Genomic DNA, 22,354 nt, shown 5'->3' on the forward strand with positions numbered 1-22,354 from the left:
CGTCAGTATATTGTTTGCTACGGATACCTTCTTGGCGGCTGCATTGTGATCATGCAGCAGAGGGGCTTCACACACAGTAAGGGCCAAGTTCAAATCCTGACGAGTCTTGTACCAGTGTGATCTTTGATTGCGGTCTGTGCTGTGTTGTGTAATACAGCAGAGAGGCTTGACTCGCTATATCAAATTTAGGCTTCAGTAGTCAGGGTGACTATGTGCTTGTGTTCATCCGATGTCTGGATGATGCCCTACATAATTTAAATTTCTTATATCTAAGGGAATCTTCTTTGTTAAAAATAAAACAATGTATTTAACAATTAAAGTGACAGTACTATCCGTTTTTAATAAACAGATTGTTAATTCAACAAGGTCCAAGAGGCTTATTAGTATATACAATGTTAAGGGGACAAGGTTAGGAGTTTCCTTTATCATTTAAAGTCACAGTAATTTTTGTGATGATCAGTTTTATTTAATAAAAAGTGAATAAGGATGTTATTTACACATGTCTTGATACTTCTTGATGTCTTGATACTTCTGTAGAACTGCCAAAGACTTTCCGTTCCCCATGTATTAAGAGGTTTTTTTTACAAAAAAAAAATTTTAGAGCTAAAATTGACTCGGATGTTTGCAGAAGCATTCGGACAATGTTCAATATTTTTTGCAGTCTTCTCCTCAAGTGTCCTAAAAACTTAGCATCCTTTCATCCAGTGCCCTGCGCTTCCTTCATGACTCCTCTTGGAGTTATCTTGCAAGACATTGTTTCCCTCTGTGCTTATCAGGTGTGTTGTCGGCTTTTCCCATGCTGCAGGGAGAGCGCAAGAGGAAGACTAAATATTCAGTGAGTGAGGTTTTCTGTCAAAAAGCCAGACAGATAGCTCATCGTGCTAATGCAGGTTCGATCCTGGCTAGGTCCACTCAGCCTTTAATACTATCTTAGTGGTTCGCCGCAAAGTTTCATGAGGAAGGGGATACTTTGGTAGTATATGAGGGTAAGATCTCAGTTCTGACGGTATGATTCCTCACGCTGATACTGAAGTAGTATCTTCAGGTTTAAGCTAGCTCTTCTCCGTTATTACTAAGGAGTTTTTAGCTACTCTGGAACGACTTTTTGGTCGTTTTTAACTTTATGTGGTACCAAGAAGTGGTACTAGGAAATGAGAGTTAATGGGTATAACCCATTTATTTACATTTCCTATATTGACAGAGAGGTTTTTATTAGAAGACCTCTCAGGGAGTCTTGGAAGTCAGTTTCCATACTGACCAGGATACTTCTATCCCTATAAAGGATAGCTATTCCCTTTCAGGATCCCATAGATATTTGGGTAGTGAGTTTGCTCAAGATGACTTCCCAGGTTGGGTATTGCTATCTTTTGCGGCAGCATACTAGCTCATACGTTGTCTATCCGGACAGATAGGGCTTAGGGCAGATAGCTCAGCATACTAGATAGGCACTGTGGCTGAGCTTGGTAGCACCCCAAGGGTTGCAGGTTTGATTTCCAGTAAGGTCAATAAAATGAGCAGCGTCTTGAGACCCTTATGGGTGATTAGCCGAGCTTTACAAGTACCTACCTAATATATATATATATATATATATATATATATATATATATATATATATATATACTTTATCTGGAACCAGATAGGAGAATGGGTTCCTTTCATTAGGTAGGAGTCCTCTTCTCCCTGGGAGTGATAACTCCGGTTCAGGAACAGGGTCTGAGATTTTTTTTTTCAATCTGGTTGTGGTTCCCAAAAAGCAGGGAACCTTCAGACCAGTGTTAGATTTCCAGAATCTAAACAGTACCTTCCCTCTAGGTGGAATCTATTTGTGCCATCCTTCTGACGTGTTTAAAGGACGGGTATCTGCATGTTCCCATCTATGGGATCATAACAAGTTCCTATGGTTTGCCTTTCTGGACAAATACTTCTAGTTTGTGGCTCTTTCCTTCGGTCTTGCCACAGCTTACAGAATTTTCATGGTGCATTGCAGCACCATATTTAGTTGACATTCCAGTCCAGGCGATTTCGTTACATCAAACAGGTTTGTACACGGACATGGTGTTATCCTTCCTGCGTTCTCACGAGTGGAAGGTAAACCGGGGAAAGAGTCCTAAAATTAAGGTAATTTTCTGGGATCTATGTTTGATTCCCTATCAATGAATATTTTTCTGACAGAAGTCAGGAAATCAAAGATTATTGATACTTGTCTTGTTCTTCAGCACACTCTATGGCCATTAGTGGTTCAGTGCATGGAGGTAATTGGGCTGAGGGTGGCAATTCTCTTCCATGGTGGTTGTCTCTGGACTATCTTTCCCAGGGGACTTTCTTTCGCAGACCTTCTTGGGTGATTGTGACAATGGTCGCCAGCCTTCTAGGGTGAGGAGCAGTCTGGAGTTCCCTAAGGGCTTGGGCAGTTTGGACTCAGTCAGAGTCTGTTCTTCCTATAGACATTCTGGAGCTGAAAGCGATCTTCAATACTCTTCTGGACTGGCCTCAGTTAGCCTCGGTCCAGTTTATCAGGTTCCATAACTTCAGTGGCTTACATCAGTCAGGGAGGAACGAGGAGTTCCTTAGCGATGACCGAGGTAGCCAAGATATTTCAGTGGGCGGAGGCCTATTATTGCTATCTGTCGCGATCCATATCCCAGGGGTCTGGGAGGCAGACTTTCTGAGCAGGCAGACCTTTCATCTGGGGAAGTGGGAACTCCATCCGGAAGTGTGTTCTCCAACCTGATTCTCCAATGGGGTCAGCCAGAGTTAGATCTCATGGCGTCTCGACAGAATGCCAAGCTCACGAGATACGGGTTGAGGTCCAGGGACTCCCAGGCGGAACGGATAGATGCTCTGGTGGTTCCTTAGACTTTTTAGTCTAGCATACCTTTTTTTCCTCCGTTTGCGCTTCTTCCTCAGGTCATTGCTCAAATCAAACAGGAGAGGGTGTCGGTGATTTTCTTTGCTCCGGCTTGGCATCGCAGGATTTGGTATGTAGATGTGGTGGACATGTCATCGCTGCCACCTTGGAGACTTCCGTTGGAGAAGGACCTTCTAATTCAAGGGTCTTTCTTTCACCCAAAACTAGTTTCTCTGAGGCTGACTGTTTGGAGATTGAACGCTTAATTTTGTCTAAGCTGGGTTTTTCTGACTCGGTCATAGAGACCATGATTCAGGCTAGCAAGCCTGTAACTATAAAGATTTACCATAAGATATGGCGTTATTTTCTCTTTGGTGTGAATTCAAGGGCTACTCATGGAGTAGAGTTAGGATTCCTAGGATTTTGTATTTTCTCCAAGAAGGTTTGGAGAAAGGCTTATCGACTAGTTCCCTAAAGGGTCAAATCTCGGCATTATCTTTTTTGTTACACAAACATCTGGCAGATGTTCCGGATGTACAATCATTTTGTCAGGCCTTGGTCAGGATCAGGCCTGTGTTCAAACCAGTTACTCCTCCAGGGAGTCTGAATTTAGTTCTTAAACTTCTTCAAGGGGCTTCGTTTGAGCCTATGCATTTCTTAGATATTAAGTTGTTATCTTGGAAAGTTGTATTTCTTGTTGCTATTTCCTATGCTTGTAGAGTGTCAGAGCTCTCGGCATTGCAGTATGAGTCTCCATAACTTATTTTCCATTCAGATAAGGTAGTTTTCTGTACTACATTAGGATTTCTTCCTACGGTTACTTCTGATCGGAACATTAATCAGGAGATTGTTGTTCTTTCCTTGTGTCCTAATCCTTCTTCTCAGAAGGAACAAATCTGTACAATCTGGACATGGTTCGTGCCTTAATGTTTTCTTCTGCAGGCGTCTAAGGATTTTCGTCAGTCTTTTCTTTGTGGTTTTCTAAGGAAAACGTAAGAGACAGAAAGCTACGGCTACTTCTCTTTCTTTTTGACTGAAGAGTATATCCAGTGAGGTAGCTCAGTTGGTAAAATGCCCTGACTACAAAAGCCTGTCCAAAGGTCCCGGCTGGGCCGACTCAGCCCTTCATCCTTCCAAGGTCGATAAAATGAGTACCATTACATATGAGACTGCTGGACCGCAGCCTCCAGAGAGAGTTGCGGCTCATTCCATGAGGGTTGTTGCTTCCTCATGGGCATTCACGAAGGAAGCTTCTGTGGAACAGATTTGCAAGGCTGCATCTTGGTCCTCTATTCACACTTTTTTCAAAGTTCTTTAAATTTGATACTTTTATTTCGTCTGAGGCCACTATTGGGAGAAAGGTTCTTCAAGCAGTGGTGCCTTCCGTTTAGGTTACCTGTCTTGTCCCTCCCATATCATCTGTGTACTCTAGCTTGGGTATTGAATCCCATTAGTAATTATGATGATCCGTGGACTCATCTTGTCTTAAAAAAGAAAAGAAAATTTATGCTTACCTGATAAATGTATTTCTTTTTTGACACAATGAGTCCACGGCCCGCCCTGTTTTTTAGACAGGTTGTGGGTTATTGTAAACTTCAGACACCTCTGCACCTTGGCTTTTCCTTTCTCTTCCTAACTTCGGTCGAATGACTGGAGTGGGAGGGAAGGGAGGAGCTATTTAACAGTTCTGCTGTGGTGTTCTTTGCCTCCTCCTGCTGACCAGGAGGTGAATATCGCATTAGTAATTATGATGATCCGTGGACTCGTGTCAAAAAAGAAATAAATTTATCAGGTAAGCATAAATTTTCTTTTGTGTTATATAAGCAACTGCTGACTCTCTGAGAAGGTGTGGTGTTTGAATACTGGTGCACAGGCCTTCACAGAATATGCCGCTAAAAAAACAGTAATAACTGTTACCAGGAGTATTTTTGCTAATGGAATGATATTGTAAAAATGTTTATATTCAAAACTGAAATGCACCCATGCACATTTCAGTTTTGACCTTGCTATCCCTTTAAATTATTAAAAATTATCTCAGTTTGATAGCACTTTAAACCAATTGTAAACTAAGATTAATTACAAACTCCTATCAAAAAGAGCATGTTTAAATTAATATAATCCCTTTAATATTTTCATTTCATTCCTGGAAAATGTTAAAAGCCCACTTTATATTCTCTCCAGTCTTGCGGTCCACCGCTGACCCCCCATTGCTATTATATATATATATATATATATATATATATATATATATATTTTTTTTTTTTTATTTTTTTTTGCACAATTCCCCTAAGGCAACCAATAGAAAGCATTGCTGTATGGCTTGCTATTTTCAATGCGTCTTTTAAGTACGGCACTACAGGCGCTCCATAGCATAAATGTTCAGAAGCCATCATCGGGTGAAATGTTTGTTATTAGGCTATTTGTCATGTACTAACTCTCCACCCACATATATTTTTCTCTGCCTTTCACTGACCGCTATATGTCACTGAAGTTGAGACTGGAAAATATAAGAGGGCGGAGAGAAGGTCTGTGAAGGACACATTATAAAAATAATTTTATTTTATAAAGCAAACATTATTAAAAAAAAAAAAGGAATGCGGATTACATTGAAATAAGAATTTTAAATTAAATTCAGTAACATATCCATATTATTTACTATCATTGTAATGCCACTTCTGCTTGAACAATCAATTTCTTTATAATAAATATAAAGCGATCTATAGTTTTATATATACGCACCTGGAGCTGGGTGTCGCAAAGGGCAGAGAAGCACCAGGCTGTCCACTTTTTCCAACAATCATGAACAGGGCTGGTTTCATCTTGGTCATGCATTTGTCATCTATACCAAATAGAAGCTGTTGAGTTTCTGTGTCTGATAACACAAATCCTGCAAGGGCCACATATAACAAAGCCACAGCTATTAGGAAAACAATATGGGATAATGGACCATTGTGGGATGTGCTTTGGTAGAAATATCTTTATATATCAGTAGATATCAGATGGTTAATAAGAAGGACATTAAAAAATAAGCAAAAGCAACAACTGCAATTAGTATACTAACATTGTTATTATTGTATAGGCATATCTGAAAAAAAACTTACACTGACCAGAACAATGTTTAAAGATTCTGGGTGTCACCATTATTTTATCTAAGTATATGTGCTCTTATTTTTCACCTGGTATGCATGTACAGACATAATCTGAAAGGGCCTGTGAAATCACTCATGATGTTGCCAGTCCAAATGTGGATGGGTGTGAGGAACGCCACTGACACTATTGTGTTCAAGTACACCCTCCCTATTCCTGGCTGCTGGTTGGCATAAGGTGGAGAGATTCCACCTTATGCAGGAAGTGACTGTGACAAAAGTATACTTGGAAACAACAGGGGCCAGAGATGCAAAAGTCAGGGGAAAAGCAGGCAGCAGACAAAGCAAGGTTGTTAAATAATCCGTGGTCAGGACAGACGGCTGGTAAGACAAAGTCCTTAAACAATTTAAGGTCAGGGCAGGTGACTGGCAAGGTAAGTTCATTAAACAATTCAAGGTGAGGGCAGGTGTCTGGCAAGACAAAGTCGTTTAAAAGTTTGAAGTCAGGGTAGGCGACTTGCAAGGTCAGACCAAGATATGAACAGACTGAGAAGAAGGAAATAAGCACCAGGTTGCTGGAAACTGGCTAAACAAACAAGCAATGCAAAGACAGACTGACGCTACTTGTTAGGGCCAAGCAGCGTGACTATTAACAGGTGAGCAACATGTACGTTTACCTGTATAAGTGCATAAGAAAAGTATTCTATGACACCGACCACTAGCATAGTGAATATGAGAACAAGACAGAACACCTGCCAAATTGCCTGACCTGGAAACATGTTTACACAGGCGTAGTACATGAACACGAAGTGAACGCTGCAGAGCCAAATTAACCCGATGACTAACACCCGTCGTCCCAGCAGGGAAGGTACCTGACAGCTACCCCTCCTAAAAGGGGGCCTCCGGACAACTCCCAGACGATCTGGATGAGCCAAATTAAATGCCCAAATGAGGGCATCTGCGTGCAGATGGTCCACAGGCTCCCAAGAGCTCTCCTCAGGGCTATACTCCATGAAGTCTACCTCCTTGATGAAAGCTGAGGCTGTCTCTGCAGCTGAATGTAGGTTGGCTAATGGAATAAAATGTGCCATTTTGGTTAGACGATCAACAACTATGAGTATAGTTTTATGACCAGAGGAAGAAGGCGATTCCACAATGAAATCCACGGCTACTGAAGCACAAGGTTTAGACGGTACAGATAAACATACAAGAAGACCACAGCCACTTGATACAGATTTCTTAGTCCTGGCACAAATGCTACAAAATTAGACATATTTAGTAACTTAATTCCTTAAGCCAGGCCACCAGAAATGCTGCTGTAGTAGATGGGTGGTCTTGCCTATACCTGGATGATCTGCCAGTGGAGCATCATGAACAACACATAGTATATGCAGTAAAAAAGGAGGAGATACATATAATCTGTCCTGAAAAAAGTACATTCCATCTTTCTTTTGAGAATGGAATTCTACAGGTGAAACAGCTTGATCTTTAGGCAGTCGTTAAATTTGAGACCACAGAGAGTGGGTAGCAAAGAAACAATGTGATAGGAGAATTGACTCAGGAGTCTCAGAGATATCTGTTGAGAATAAATAGGAAACATGGCATACCCCTTTCCATTATGATACCCAGGCCAGTAAGTGAGAAGTAAATGGAATCTAGAAAAGAACAATGCCCAGCAAGCTTGTCAGGGGTGTAACCGTCGAGCTGAATGAAGGTATTCCAAATGTTTTAGTCTGTATATTTTTTGAAAGGATGTTCTGCTAACAGATCATAATCCTCATAAAAAAACTAATAGTTTATTTCAGTTGGCGTTAGATGTCTAAAGAGCAAGGCAATAGGACAACCCCCACAATATAAGACAGCAAAGGATCTGGATGAGCCATAATGGGGACTTAGTGAACTTGAGCTTGTTAAAAACAGTTTCAGCTTTTGATGTCCAAATAAATTATTAATTGGAGTGTTTAAGAGCTGTGAGAGGCATAATCTGTTATGAAAAATTTCTAACAAATTTCTGATAGAAATTGGCAAAGCCAATAAAATACTGAGCCTCTTTTTTGTCACGTAAGAAAGACCAATCCTAAATCACTAAGAATTTTTTAGGAACCATTTGCATACTAGTGGGTGAAAGAATGTACATTTTTCCAGTTTTGCCTACAGACAGTGAGCTCGTAATCTAGAGACAACCATAGTTAAATTTCTTTGATTTACCTCTAAAGAAAGTGAATGTACAAGAATGTCATCTAGGTACACCACCATGCATGTATCCAACAGATCTCTGAAAATATTGTTATCTAAAGCTTGAAAAGTGGTGGGGACATTACATAGCCTAAAAGGCATCACTAAATATTCTAAATGTCCATAGTGTGTTCTGAATGTGGTCTTCCATTTGTCTCCTTTACATATGCATACAAGATGATATGCTCCTCTAACATCGACTTTAGAAAATATTTTTGCTGAGCGTAAACACTTGTTAGTTGGCAATAGTCAATGCAAGGTCAAAGGGGACCATCCTTCTTACAAACAAAAAAAAGATCCCAGTGCCAGCATTAAACGTTGAGGGGCATATGAATCTTTTTGCAAGGTTTTCATATAAAGTAGCCAATTCTGGCTCCAAAAGTGATATTGAACTCACTCGAATAGCACAGCACTACTGTCAGGTGCACGCCAATACAAGGGAGCTGTAACCCCTTATCATCAAAAATCCACAAATGGCAGCACCTTATAGCAGATAAATCTTTATTCCATCACACCTGGATTAAAAAGAGTGACATTTTGGGCAAACAACCCTTAATCATACATAGCTAAAGACAAATGGTGTGTCCTTATATAGGCCCACCTACACTCAGGTGTTAAACCAACACTCTGCTACAGCACCACCTAGTGGTTACCCAATATTGCAAAAATGTAATTCACAAGATATACATTTGAATTATACACAGTGCAGGTAAGACATTAAAAACAAATATACAGATATAATAGCATAAATATTCACAGATATGAGTTACCAATATCTTGTGGAATTTTATAAGCAAATATAATCATAGAGAAGTAGTTACAGGAACAGGGTAAAGTCCAATTCTTTATTTAGACCCTGGGGTTGCATTGCATTCAATTTGTATATCCAAAATGCCTCTTTCTTTTTGAGAAACAACTCTCTATCACCTCCTCCCACAAGGATGTGGCACTGCATCAATTACCTGAAAACGGACTTGACTAATATTGTGTCCACACTGTAAAAAATGACAAGACACAGGGGTCTCTTGATTCTTGCATCTAATATTGCTTTTATGTTGTATAATTCTATTGCAGGCCCTGCGGGTGGTCTCCCCGATATAAATCCTTCCACATGGGCATTTTATAAGATAAATATCAAATTTAGTATTGCACGTATAATAAACCCCTTGTGTAAAAAAGAGGATGAACAAAAATAGGGCTCTTTATCATCAAATTACAATTGCCACATCTTAGGCACGGATAACAACCCTGATTTTTTTTCTTTTAGGTAGCTCTGTTTCAACATTTTTGCACTACCAAGGTCAGTGTAAACCAACTCATCTCTAAGATTCCTTCTTCTTCTAAAAGCAGGCATATGAGGTGATTCAAATTCAGCCACACCAGGGTGGCAGCTCTGTAAAATGGACCAATGCATTCTTACAGTTTTTATTATTTCACCACTGTGATTATTGTGATCCGTGACCATTATTAAGCACCTATTTTCCTTTTTTGGTGGTGAATCTACTGGAAACTGCACTCTAGCAAGCTCTCCCTGAACCAATACTGATGGGTAACCTCTATCCTCAAATTTTCTGGCCATATCATTAAACCTTCTGTTTAGTCTGTCTTTATCCGATACGATGCTTGCACCCTCAGAAACTGACTTCTAGGTAGAGACCTCATCATATGTCTGGGATGTCAACTCTGATAGTGTAGTAGACTGTTTTTGTCAGTGGGTTTATTATATAGATCCTTACAGATTTTCCCATCTCTGAAATATACATTAGTGTCCAAGAAGTTTACCTTAACCTCACTTGCAGTCAAATAGAATTTAATGGAGTTTGTACTCTTATTCAATTCCTCTACAAATTTTTCAAGGGTTCCAATGTCACCATACCACACACCGAATATATTGTCTATGTACCGCCACCAGGCTGCCACATGTTGAAGGAACATAATGTTCTCATATGTAAATTTTTCTTTATAGACGTTCATAAATATATTCGCATATGTGGGGGTAACATTGGAACCCATGGCCGTTCCCTGTAATTGGAGAAAGAATGCATCCTGGAACAGAAAATAATTCTGATAGACTACAATACTCAATAGAGTCTCAAAAAACATCTTTTGAGCTATAGAATATTCATCACTAACCTAAAGCACCTTCATTACTGCTACAATACCGCTCTCATGTTTTATGGCAGTATACAAACTGCTGACATCCAAAGTAAAGAGTATACATTTATCACTAGTTAAGTTCAAATTACGGACTTTCGCCCGAAAATCCCCAGTATCCTTGATAAAGGAACTGGCTCCAAAAGTGGGTTGATATGGCCATAGGGTATAGGATGTTACAGGAAAAAGATATATGGGTTAGTCGAGTGGCCGATGTGGAGGAAGAACTTTTTTGCTGAACACATCTTGAAAAGACATATAAGCCTCTGAAATCTGCTGCTCTTGTAAAGTAGAAGTAATTTCAAGAGTAGAACCTTCAGTTAACATAGCACATTGTGAAAGGCATTCAGGAGAAGGAAAATAAATGGTCCCGGAGGCTCAATTCACCACAGGATTATGTTGACCAAGCCAGGGCAGACCCAATACTAGGGGAGACACAGGTGACTGGACCAAATCGAAGGATAAGTATTCTTCTTTTAATAAAATAAAGGAACAGTTTGATGTGTAAATGCTCCAGATTTTACGGAGGATCCATCTATGACCGTATAGTGGATTTTTTTATTTATTTGGTATATGATGTTGAATAGCAAATGTATTATTGTAAGGCACTGAATGAAACACTTGTAAGTATATCTCTTTAAATGTATAAATGTAGCTAGATCAGATTTACCCCAAATATATAGAATAAAGGGTAAGTTAAGAATTTAGCAGTTATTTGAGTCTTTGTGTGACCAAATAGTTAGCAAAGTCACTGATAACAAAACACATGAATCAATTCTAATTCCCAGATAAATATATATATATATATATATAGAGAGAGAGAGAGAGAGAGAGAGAGAGAGCTGAACGTTTAGTGGATAGTTGTTTCAGAATATTCCATATGGTTTGAAATATAGAATATAGAGAAGTAGAATATATAGTTCATCAAGCAAATAACACATGAGCTTAGCGGTAGTGTAGCAAACATGAAGTGTAGTATAGAATACACAATTCATCTAGCAAATACACTTATACTTGCAATTAGTAGTAGCGTGACAAGCATGGAGCTTAGTATGAAATGCACTGTTCATTTAGCAAACAACACTTATAGTTGCAGTCAGTAGTAGTGTGGCAAACATGATATTTAGTATAGATTGCAAAGATAAATTAGCAAACAATACATATACTTGCAGTCAGCGTGGCAACATAGAAAGCGGATCAGTTGGTGCTGGTGAGAAAAGACCGAGTAGAGTCACTGGCGGTTGTTGAATCCGGTAATGATACTTTTGTTCCAACAGCTGAAAATAAGTTACAAGCAGAAATGAGAACAGCGTTCTCATTTAAACCGCTCCAGCGGTAATAGGAGGAAGCATGTGGATAGAGGCAAGTGCCTAACCGCTCTGGCTTTGTCAGCAGAGAGAGAGTTCCGGTTAGGTGATGGGGATCAGCTGAGTTAGCATAAGACTCCGGTTTGGTTAGCAAAGAATATGACCCAATAAGGAGAGAGAAACAAGCCGGGATAGGTACTTGCGGTTTAGCTGTAAATGCAGTGAAAACAGAAGAAGGTCTGGAAGTACTAACTACAGGTGTGCTTTCTTCCAGGACTGTGGGTTGTAGTTGAGACATTTGGATTTGCAGCTCTGAAAGGACTTCACAAACCAGTTGATTAAGATGTGACATATGATAGAGTATATAGAAAATAGGGCGGTTCTGCCACAGCACAGTATATTCTTACGTAAGTTAAATATAAAATCTAAAAAAAGATACAAATTAATAGATAATTTATTAAGAAAACAAACCATCTAAATTCTATATAAAAATGGGACGTCTCCCAATCAATGTATTGTAGGACAGAAACTTTTTTAACATAGAACCACCTTATTAAGTTTCATAACAAATCCAATAAAAAGTTAAATAAAAAAGTTCTACTTGTAGAAATATACATAATTGATCCAGATATATACGAAACAAAATCATAAAAAGTACCTTACTTTGTGAATGAAAGTGCCAGGATGTGTACACTGATTTTTAAGCAGAAAGCAGATTCACTCCAATGGGGCTAGTTATGGCTTCCATCTAACACAGCTCTTCTGTGTCTGAGAGGATCTCCACTTGCTGAACACGTGCTAGCTCCTCCAATTGGGAGTCACCTTTTGCAGCGTCTAACAACTTTCTGGCTTGTTTGTAATGTCAGTAATGCCACTGACACTACCGCGTTCAAGTTCACCCTCCCTTTTCCTGGCCGCTAGTCAGCATCAGGTGGAGGGATTCCTTAAGCGGAGTGACTGTGACAAAAGTATAATTGGAAACAACAGGGGCCAGAGATGCAAGAGTCAGGGAAAGAGTAGGCGGCAGGCAAAGCAAGGTTGTTAAACAATCCGAGGTCAGGGCAGGCGGCTGGTAAGGTAAGGTTGTTAAACAATCCGAGGTCAAGGCAGGCCAAGGTAAGGACAGACTAAGAACAAGGGAATAGGCGCTAGGTTGCTGGAAACTGGCCAAACAAATGCAAAGACGGACTGACGCTACTTATAAAGGCTAAGAAGCGAGACTTGCAACAGGTGAGCAATGTACCAGGTTACCTGTATAAGTGCATAAGCAAAGTATACTATGACTCCAACCACTAGAACGTTGAGAAGCACATGCACATGGATAGCGAATACGAGAACAATTGCCAGACCTGGAAACACGTCTAGACGGGCACAGCTCATGAACACGAGCAAGTGAAACCCACATAGCTGAGTGTCCCCGACAAGCAGAGAGGAACACCCGTCGCCCTGGCAGGGAAGGTACCTGACAATGGTGAAAAGTGGAAAATAGACAGTGTGTATGCTTAAGTATAGTCATGGCAGTCAATCAGACCTAAGAATGTTACACTGGCCACCTGGATATGCCTAACGTTATTCTGAGTATTGATTAAACCTGCATTTTTAGAATATAGGCTGATATAATGGGCCTTCTGCCTCTTATCTACTATCAAAACATTTATTTATTTTTTTAAGCCCACAAAAGCATCTTTGTTTGCAGGGTTTAGGTGAAGATATGATTGTTAGTAAAGCAGAATGCAAACCGATTACTGATGTGAATGTTAAAGGTAAAAAATCAGTAATAAAAAGCTCTAACTCATTAGAACATACAAGGGTTGACCACAATCCTTCAAAACAGTTATCAAATGATTTATATAAATTCCCCATCAACTTTAATGATGTTTTTCTGTTGATAAACATTTTTCTAAAGGATTGTGATGTATCCTTTATTATGTGTTTATCTCTTGCAAAGGGATTAAACTTTTAACTGTAGTTAAAGTCAGCTCCTGTGCAGTAATTGCTCTACTGTGGACCTAGCTAAACATATCTGGTAAACCCATCACAGAAGGCCTATATGTGTAGCCATCAATCATCAGCTAGATTCCAGTAGTGCGTTTCTGATCCTGAGCCTACCTAAGTATACTTTTCACTAAAGAATACAAAGAGAATGAAGTAAATTTAAAAAATCTCTTAGAATTGCATAAACTCTGATATGTATTAGAAATGCACAACTGCTGCAGATTTGAATTACCATTGATTCTCTGGAGTTGACTTTAACTATACGTTTTACCTCCTAACAAAGTTACACACATAGTTCTATGTAAACAAAATTGCAACCAAAAAATGTTCTAACATATTGCATCTTTTTATTATAGTTTTTATGAAACCTGCTTCATCATGTCTGAATACAAATATAAATCACAGAATCATATTTATTGGTTGCAGAATATATATATATTCCGTTTTTTTGTCCATTAAAACCTCCCACCTTACCATCTGCAGTGCGGATCATCTGTAAGGACAGATGCAGCCTTATGTCCTTGGAATTGTGACTTCTCACAGTTGCATCCACTCTCAGTACAAGATAACGGGTTCCAACTGATACACAGGCAACCTGCAGACAGAGTGACAAGCTACATCAGATACTGGGCTTTGTTTGTTAATCGTAGTAACCAGTCACCCTTACACAAAGTCCTCTGTAGCATCTCAGCTACTAATGGGACGTTAAACACAAATTATAAGCGGCATGATAATGTACATTCATATCTGAGAAGAATTTTGCAATGAATAATGTAGCTTTATTTTTTTCATAATCACCTAGATTACAAGTTTGCATTCGTGTTTTAACGCTGAAAAAAATGGCCATTTCAGCGTTAATTGATATAGTTTTCCCTAAGACCCCTAGGGAAATAAGGGGGGGGAGAGTATAGAGGGCTATCTCCACAATCCCACTTTGAACAAGCCTATGGGGCCTATCTATAAAGCTTCGAATGGAGCTTGATGCCCTGTGTTTCTGGCGAGCCTGCAGGCTCGCCAGAAACAGCAGTTATGAAGCAGCGGTCACAAAGACTGCTGCTCCATAACTTGTCCGTCTGCTCTGAGCAGGCGGACAGACATCGCCGGAAATCAACCCGATTGAGTACGATCGGGTTGATTGACACCTCCCTGCTGGAGGCCCATTGGCCGCGAGTCTGCAGGGGGCGGCGTTGTACCAGCAGCTCTTGTGAGCTGCTGGTGCAATGCTGAATACGGAGAGCGTATTGCTCTCCGTATTCAGCAAGGTCTGGTGGACCTGATCCGCACTGTCGGATCAGGTCCGCCAGACTTTGTTAAATAGAGGCCTATGTGTCCAACGTGGGCAGTGCCTTATGCTAATGCGTTAAACATTAAGGAAAAGAAGAGGAAAAGAAGCATAATATGGCACACTAGGAGGGAGGGAGTCCACAGGGTAATGGTGTGTGGAATGTAGTGATTAAAACGTAGTTTTATTTTTGAATTACTGAATAAAAATGAGTGGAATAAACCACCGCTAAAATGAGATACTTAAAGAAAGGTGTAAAACTAAAATGAATACACCCACTCCTCTCACAGCAAAAGGTACAGTGATCAGTTTGTACCTATTGTAGTGCAACTCGTAAACTATAGGGCTGTTGCTATTGGTAGATAGAAGTCAAAGTGATATGCAATAGACTACCCACCCATCAGGGATCAACCAAAAGCCAGCAGCTAAGTCACCAAATCCCTGGTCTAGTACCTCAGGACTAACGGTGCAAAACAATGAAAGTGCCCAGTTACAATACCCATTTACCCCAGTTCTATATTAGAGCAGTGCCTTAGAGAGTCAAAGCAACAAGAGAGGATTGCACAATAGCAACAGCCCTATAGTTTACGAGTTTATCTGATTACCTGATAACCTGTTATCCTCACTGGGCAATAGCGGAGGAGGGTCAAATAAATGTAACAGCTACATACCCAGGAACATTGAACAATAAACTATGTTTTAAGGTTAAATGTGATAATATAATTTGTGGGTGTCTGACCATATACATATAGCTATCCTCTAGCCTATCATTACCCCTTACTTGTTTTGTTTTGATAAGAGCAGTTCTATAGTTTACAGCTAGCGTTGCGCTACAATAGGTACAAACTGATTCATTTTAGTTTTACACCTTTTTAAGTATCTAATTTTTTTTTTCTTTTCCTTAACATTTCAGCGTTAAAACAGCAACACAGCCATTACGAGTCTTGTCGGTATAGCTGTACTGCAAGCCTTTTAGCCTGTAACACAACATCAGTCCCGCACTCGTAAAAATTATGCTTTTTCATGGGATTCCCATAGCGCTGCCATTACGAGTTTTGCAGTGAGGCTAAAAAGCTTGCGTTACACCCTATAACGACAAGTTCTGTACCTCCATCTGAGAGCAGTAGTTAGGAGTTTTACGCAACAAAACTGTTACACAAAACTCATAACTAAACTGTTACAAAGTACACTAAACACCCATAAACTACCTATTAACTCCTAAACAGAGGCCCTCCCACATCGCAAATACTATATTATAGTTATTAACCCCTTTTCCGCCGCTTCCTGACATTCTCGCCACTATACTAAAGTTATTAATTCTTATTCCCCCACACTCCAACATTTCCCACACTATAATAAATATATTAACCCCTATTGCGCTGCCCCCCGACATCGCCACCACTAAATAAAGTAATTAACCCCTAAACCTCTGGCCTCCCACATCACTACCACTAAACAAATCTATTAACCTCTAAACCTAACAACCCCCTAACTTAAAATTACAAGATCCCTATCTTAAAGTGAAAGTAAATCCTAGTGTTGTACAAACGCTAGGATTTACTATTGAAACAAATAAAGTGCACTTTCATTTATGAAGTATAAGATACTTCATGTAGAAAGCTCCTTTATTTGATTCAATTGGTCGCCGTTTTTAGCTCCTACAGCAGCCCACGGCTAAAAAAAAAATTGGATAAGAGGTGACTTTTTCACCTCTTAGCCAATAGCCGTGCGGTAAATTCGGTTTGGCGCCCATGGGAGCCGGATTTACCGCACGTCTATTGGCTAAGAGGTGAAAACATCACCTATTAGCAAAAAAATTTTTTAGCCGTGCGCTGCTGTAGGAGCTAAAAACGGCGAATGATTGAATCAAATAAAGGAGCTTTCTACATGAAGTATCTTATACTTCATGAATGAAAGTGCCATTTATTTGTTTCAATAGTAAATCCTAGCGTTTCTACAATGCTAGGATTTACTTTAACTTTAAAATAAATAAAAAACTTACCTGTGAAATAAAAAAAAGATTTGAATCAGCCAATATGAATGAGAGCTGCTTAAATCCTATTGGCTGATTTGAACAGCCAATAGGATTTTAGCAGCCCTAATTCCTATTGGCTGATTTAAAATTTTCAGCCAATAGGAATGCAATGGTACCCCCAGTATAAAAAGGGTACCTTGCATTTGAATCCTCAGTGTGCGGCGTACGATCGCATGAAGAGGACCTCCACGTCGGATCGATAGACTTCTGCCTGGACCTCCGCCTTGGACCTCCGCCTCCGTGCAACGACCGCTCCTCCTCCGCAGGGATGAAGAAGATGACAGTCCAGCGATGGATGAAGATCATTCAAGCGGGACTTCCGCAACTGTGAGTACCTAAAGAGGGGTTAGTGTTAGGTTTTTTAAAGTTTTTTTGGGGTGGGTTTTTTCAGGACCTTTTCATGGCAATGGGTAGCTTAGGTTTTTTTAGTTAGGTTTTTTTATTTTGTGGGTTGGGGGGATAGGGGTTTTTAATGTTAGGGGGGGTTGTTTTGATTTTCAGAAAAAGAGCTGATTTCTTTAGGGCAATGCCCTACAAAAGGTTATTTTAAGGGCTATTGGTAGTTTATTATAGATTAGGGTTCTTTTATTTTGGGGTGTTTTTTTTTTAAATGGGGTATTAGAATAGGAATCATTTTTATTATCTTGAATAATTCGTTGATGGAGCTATCTCTACTCTTGCTTAGCGTACTACTATTCCTATGGAAGATAGTACTTCTTTTTTAAGATCCTATAGATAGGAAACTTGAATCTTATCTAAAGAAAGCCTATTTATATTCGGGTCATCTTCTCAGGCCTGCATTTTCTTTGCAGCTGCATCAACTTTTTGGTTGGAAATTAGCACAACAAGAATTGGATTATGATTTGACTAGCATTGTTCGCTTGCTTCAACATGCTAATCAGTTTATTGGTGATGCCATTTTTTTCATCAAAATTGATGTTAAATCTATGTCTTTAGCTATTTTAGCTACAAGAGCTTTGTGGCTTATATATTGGAATACTGACATGACTTCTAAGTCCAGATTGCTATCTCTTTCTTTCCAAGGTAATAAGTTACTTGGTTTTTAGTTGAATTTGATTATCTCAACTGTTACTGGGGAAGGGAGTTTTTTGTCTTAGGATAAGACTTAAGGGTAAATCTAAAGCTTCTAACCGTTTTCGTTCCTTTTGACTAAATAAGGAACAGAAACCTATTTCTTCCCCCAAGGAATCTGTTTCCAATTGGAAATTTACTTCAAATTGGATTAAATCCAAGCCTTTTAAGGATACAAAGCCAGCCCCTAAATCCGCATGTAGGTGCGGTCCTCATTCCAGCTCAGCTGGTAGGGGGCAGATTAAGATTTCTCAGGGGTATCGAATAGGATTTAGAGTAAGACCTCCTGTGAGAAGATATTTTCTCTCACGCATTCCAGCAAATCCAGTAAAGTCTCAGGCTTTCCTGAAGTGTATTTCAGACCTGGAGTTTCAGGGGTAATCATGCCAGTTCCGTTTCAGGAACAGGGTTTGGGGTTTTATTCAAATCTATTCATTGTCCCAAAGAAAGAAAATTCATTCAGGCCAGTTCTGGATCTGAAAATTTTTTGAATCATTATGTAAGAGTACCAAATTTCAAAATGGTGATTTTTGTTCAGGAAGGGCATTATATGTCCACCATAGATTTACAGGGTGCATATCTTCATATTCTCATTTATCCAGTTCATTTTCAATTTCTGAGATTCTCTTTTCTAGACAAGCTTTACCACTTTGTCGCTTTTCCTTTTGGCCTAGCGACAGCTCTAAGAATCTTTTCTAAGGTTCTTGGTGCCCTACTCTCTGTAATCAGAGAGTGGGATATTGCGGTGTTTCCTTATTTGGACGATTTCTTGGTATTAGCTCAGTCTTTATATTTTACAGAATCTTAAATGAATCAACTAGTGTTGTTTCTTCGAAAAGTCAATTTACTAAAAGTTCTTTGATTCCTCAGACAAGGGTCACCTTTTTAGGTTTCCAGATAGATTCAGTGTCCATGCCTCTGTCTCTAACAGACAAGAGACGTTTTGAATTGGTTGCAGCCTGTCGGAACCTTCAGTCTCAGTCATTCCCTTCAGTAGCTGTGTGCATGGAAGTTTTAGGTCTCATGACTGCAGCATCGGACGCGATCCCCTTTTGCTCGTTTTCATATGAGACCTCTCCAGCTTTGTGTGCTGAACCAGTGGTGCAGGGTTCTTTCAACAATATCACAATTTATATCCTTAAATCCCAGTGTTCGACTATCTCTGACTTGGTGGTTAAATCACCATCGTATAGTTCTAGGGGCCTCTTTTGTTCATCCAACCTGGACTGTGATCTCAACAGATTTCAGGTTGGGGAGTCGTTTGGGGATCTCTGACAGTGCAAGGGGTTTGGAAATCTCAATAGGCGAGATTACCAATCAATATTTTGGAACTCTGTGCGATTTTCAGGGCTCTTCAGATTTGGCCTCTGTTGAAGAGAGAACCGTTCATTTGTTTTCAGACAGACAATATCACAACTGTGGCATTTGTCAATCATCAGGATGGGACTCATAGTCCTTAAGCTATGAAAGAAGTATCCCGGATATTTGCTTGGGTGGATTCCAGCTCCTGTCTAATTCTGTGGTTCATATACCAGGTATAGACAATTGGGAAGCGGATTATTTCAGCCGTCAGACTTTACATCCGGGGGAGTAGTCCCTCCATCCAGATGTTTTTTCTCAGGTTGCTCAGATGTGGGGTCTTTCAGAAATAGATCTGATGACTTCTCATCTAAACAAGAAACTTCCCAGGTACCTGTCTAGGTCCAGGGATCCTCAGGCGGAAGCAGTGGATGCGTTGACATTTCCTTGGTGTTTTCAACCTGCTTATATTTTTCCCGTCTTTAGTTTTTCTTCCAAGAGTGATCTTCGAAATCATCATGGAGCAATTGTTTCAAGGTCCGTTTTTTTCCATCAGCATTTCAAATCTGAAGGTATGGAAATTGAACGCTTAGTGCTAAGTCATAGAGGTTTCTCTGACTTTGTGATTAATACTGTGTTGCAGGTTCGTAAATCTGTTTCTAGAAAGATTTATTATCGAGTTTGAAAGACTTACATTTCATGGTGATTCTCTCATAAATTCTCTTGGCATTCTTTTAGAATTCCTAGAATTTTACAGTTTCTTCAGGATAGTTTGGGTAAGGGTTTGTCTCCAAGTTCCTTGAAGGGACAAATTTCTGCTCTTTCTTATTTATTCCACAGGAAGATTACTAAGCTTCCTATTATTCACTGTTTTGTTCAGGCTTTGGTTCATATCAAGCCTGTCATTAAATCAATCTCTCCTTCTTGGAGTTTTAATTTGGTTTTAAAGGCTTTACAGGCTCCTCCATTTGAGCCTATGCATTCTTTGGACATTAAAATACTTTCTTGGAAAGTGTTGTTTCTTTTGGCCATCTCTTCTGCTAGAAGAGTTTCTGAATTATTTGCTCTCTCTTGTGAATCTCCTTTCTGATTCGTGATCAGGATAAGGTAGTTTTGCGGACTTCATTTAAATTCTTATCTAAGGTTGTGAATTCTAACAACATTAGTAGAGGAATTATTGTCCTTTCCTTGTTTCCTAATCCTAAGAATTCTTTGTAAAGATCCTTACATTCTTTGGATGTGGTAAGAGCTTTGAAATGTTATGTTGAAGCTACTAAAGATTTCAGGAAGACTTCTAGTCTATTTGTTATCCTTTCTGGTTCCAGGAAAGGTCAGAAGGCTTCTGCCGTTTCTTTGGCATTGTGGTTAAAGCTTTTGACTCATCGCGCTTATTTGGAGTCGGGTCAGGCCCCGCCTCAGAGAATTTCAGTTCATTCTACTAGGTCAGTCTGCACTTCGTGGGCTTTTAAGAATGAAGCTTCAGTTGATCAGATTTGCAAACCAGCAACTTTGTCTTCTTTGCATACATTTACTAAATTCTACCATTTTGGGGTATTTGCTTCTTCGAAAGCAGTTTCTGGTAGAAAAGTTCTTCAGGCAACTGTTTCAGCTTGATTCTTCTGCTTATGATTTAAGTTTTTTCTTTTCATTTATGAGAATAAACTTATATTTGGGTTGTGGATTATTTTTTTGCAGCGAAATGGCTGTTTTTATTTTATCCCTCCCTCTCTAGTGACTCTTGCGTGGAGTTCCACTTCTTGGGTATTGCTATCCCATACGTCACTAGCTCATGGACTCTTGCCAATTACATGAAAGAAAAGATAATTTATGTAAGAACTTACCTGATAAATTAATTTCATATTGGCAAGAGTCCATGAGGCCCACCCTTTTTATGGTGGTTATGATTTTTTTGTATAAAGCACAATTATTTCCAAATTCCTTTGTTGATGCTTTTTACTCCTTTCTTTTTCACCCCACTACTTGGCTATTCGTTAAACTGAATTGTGGGTGTGGTGAGGGGTGTATTTATAGGCATTTTGAGGTTTGGGAAACTTTGCCCCTCCTGGTAGGATTGTATATCCCATATGTCACTAGCTCATGGACTCTTGCCAATATGAAAGAAATTAATTTATCAGGTAAGTTCTTACATAAATTATGTTTTTTTATTATTTTGGATAATTTAGTTTGTTATTTTTTTTTGTAATAGTAGTTTTTTTTATTTTTTGTAATGGTAGGTTTTTTATTTTTTGTAATGTTAGGTGTTAGTGTAAGGCAGTTTAGTTTTTATTTCACAGGTAAGTTTGTATTTATTTTAACTAGGTAGTTAGTAAATAGTTAATAACTATTTACTAACTAGTCTACCTAGTTAAAATAAATACAAACTTACCTGTGAAATAAAAATAAAACATAAACTAGCTACAATATAACTATTAGTTAAATTGTAGCTAGCTTAGGTTTTATTTCACAGGTAAGTATTTAGTTTTAAATAGGAATTATTTAGTTAATAATTGTAACTTTAATTTAGCTCTATTTTAATTATGTTAAAGTTAGGGGGTGTTAGGTTTAGGGGTTAATATAGTTTAATTTAGGTTTTTTTGCGATGTGGGGCTGGCGGTTTAGGGGTTAATAGGTTCATTTAGTGGTAGTGATGTGGGAGGCCAGAGGTTTAGGGGTTAATAGCTTTATTTAGTGGCGGCGATGTCGGGGAGCGGCGGAATAGGGGTTAAAAGATTGTTATTAAATAATAAATAAATATATTATTATTACAGTGTGGGCGATGTTGGGGGTGCGGGCGAATAGGGGATTAATAACTTTAGTATAGTGGCGGCGATATGGGGTAAATAGATTTATTTCTGTGGCGGCGATATCGGGAGAGGCAGATTAGGGGTTAATAACATTATGTAGGTGGTGGCGATGTCGGGGGCAGCATATTAGGGGTGTTTAGAAGTGGGGTTTATGTTAGATTGTTAGGTTTAAACGTTTTTTTTCCCCATAGACATCAATGGGGCTGCGTTATGGAGC

At 39.2% G+C, this 22,354-nt stretch overlaps 1 protein-coding gene across 1 annotated transcript in view; it reads right to left on the bottom strand.

Moving 5' to 3' along the window:
* AMH (anti-Mullerian hormone) overlaps positions 1-22,354 on the bottom strand; it is a 57,924-nt gene that overhangs the window by 14,697 nt on the left and 20,873 nt on the right. The window contains exons 3-6 of the mRNA XM_053700100.1: positions 14,095-14,220; positions 12,980-13,092; positions 6,704-7,191; positions 5,588-5,735 (exon numbers count right to left, since the gene is read on the bottom strand). Of these exons, the coding sequence (XP_053556075.1) occupies positions 5,588-5,735; positions 6,704-7,191; positions 12,980-13,092; positions 14,095-14,220 (875 nt within the window). The remainder of the gene's footprint in view (positions 1-5,587; positions 5,736-6,703; positions 7,192-12,979; positions 13,093-14,094; positions 14,221-22,354) is intronic.

This window comes from Bombina bombina, chromosome 2 (assembly GCF_027579735.1).
Source record: "Bombina bombina isolate aBomBom1 chromosome 2, aBomBom1.pri, whole genome shotgun sequence".
NCBI classification, from domain to species: Eukaryota; Metazoa; Chordata; class Amphibia; order Anura; family Bombinatoridae; genus Bombina; species Bombina bombina.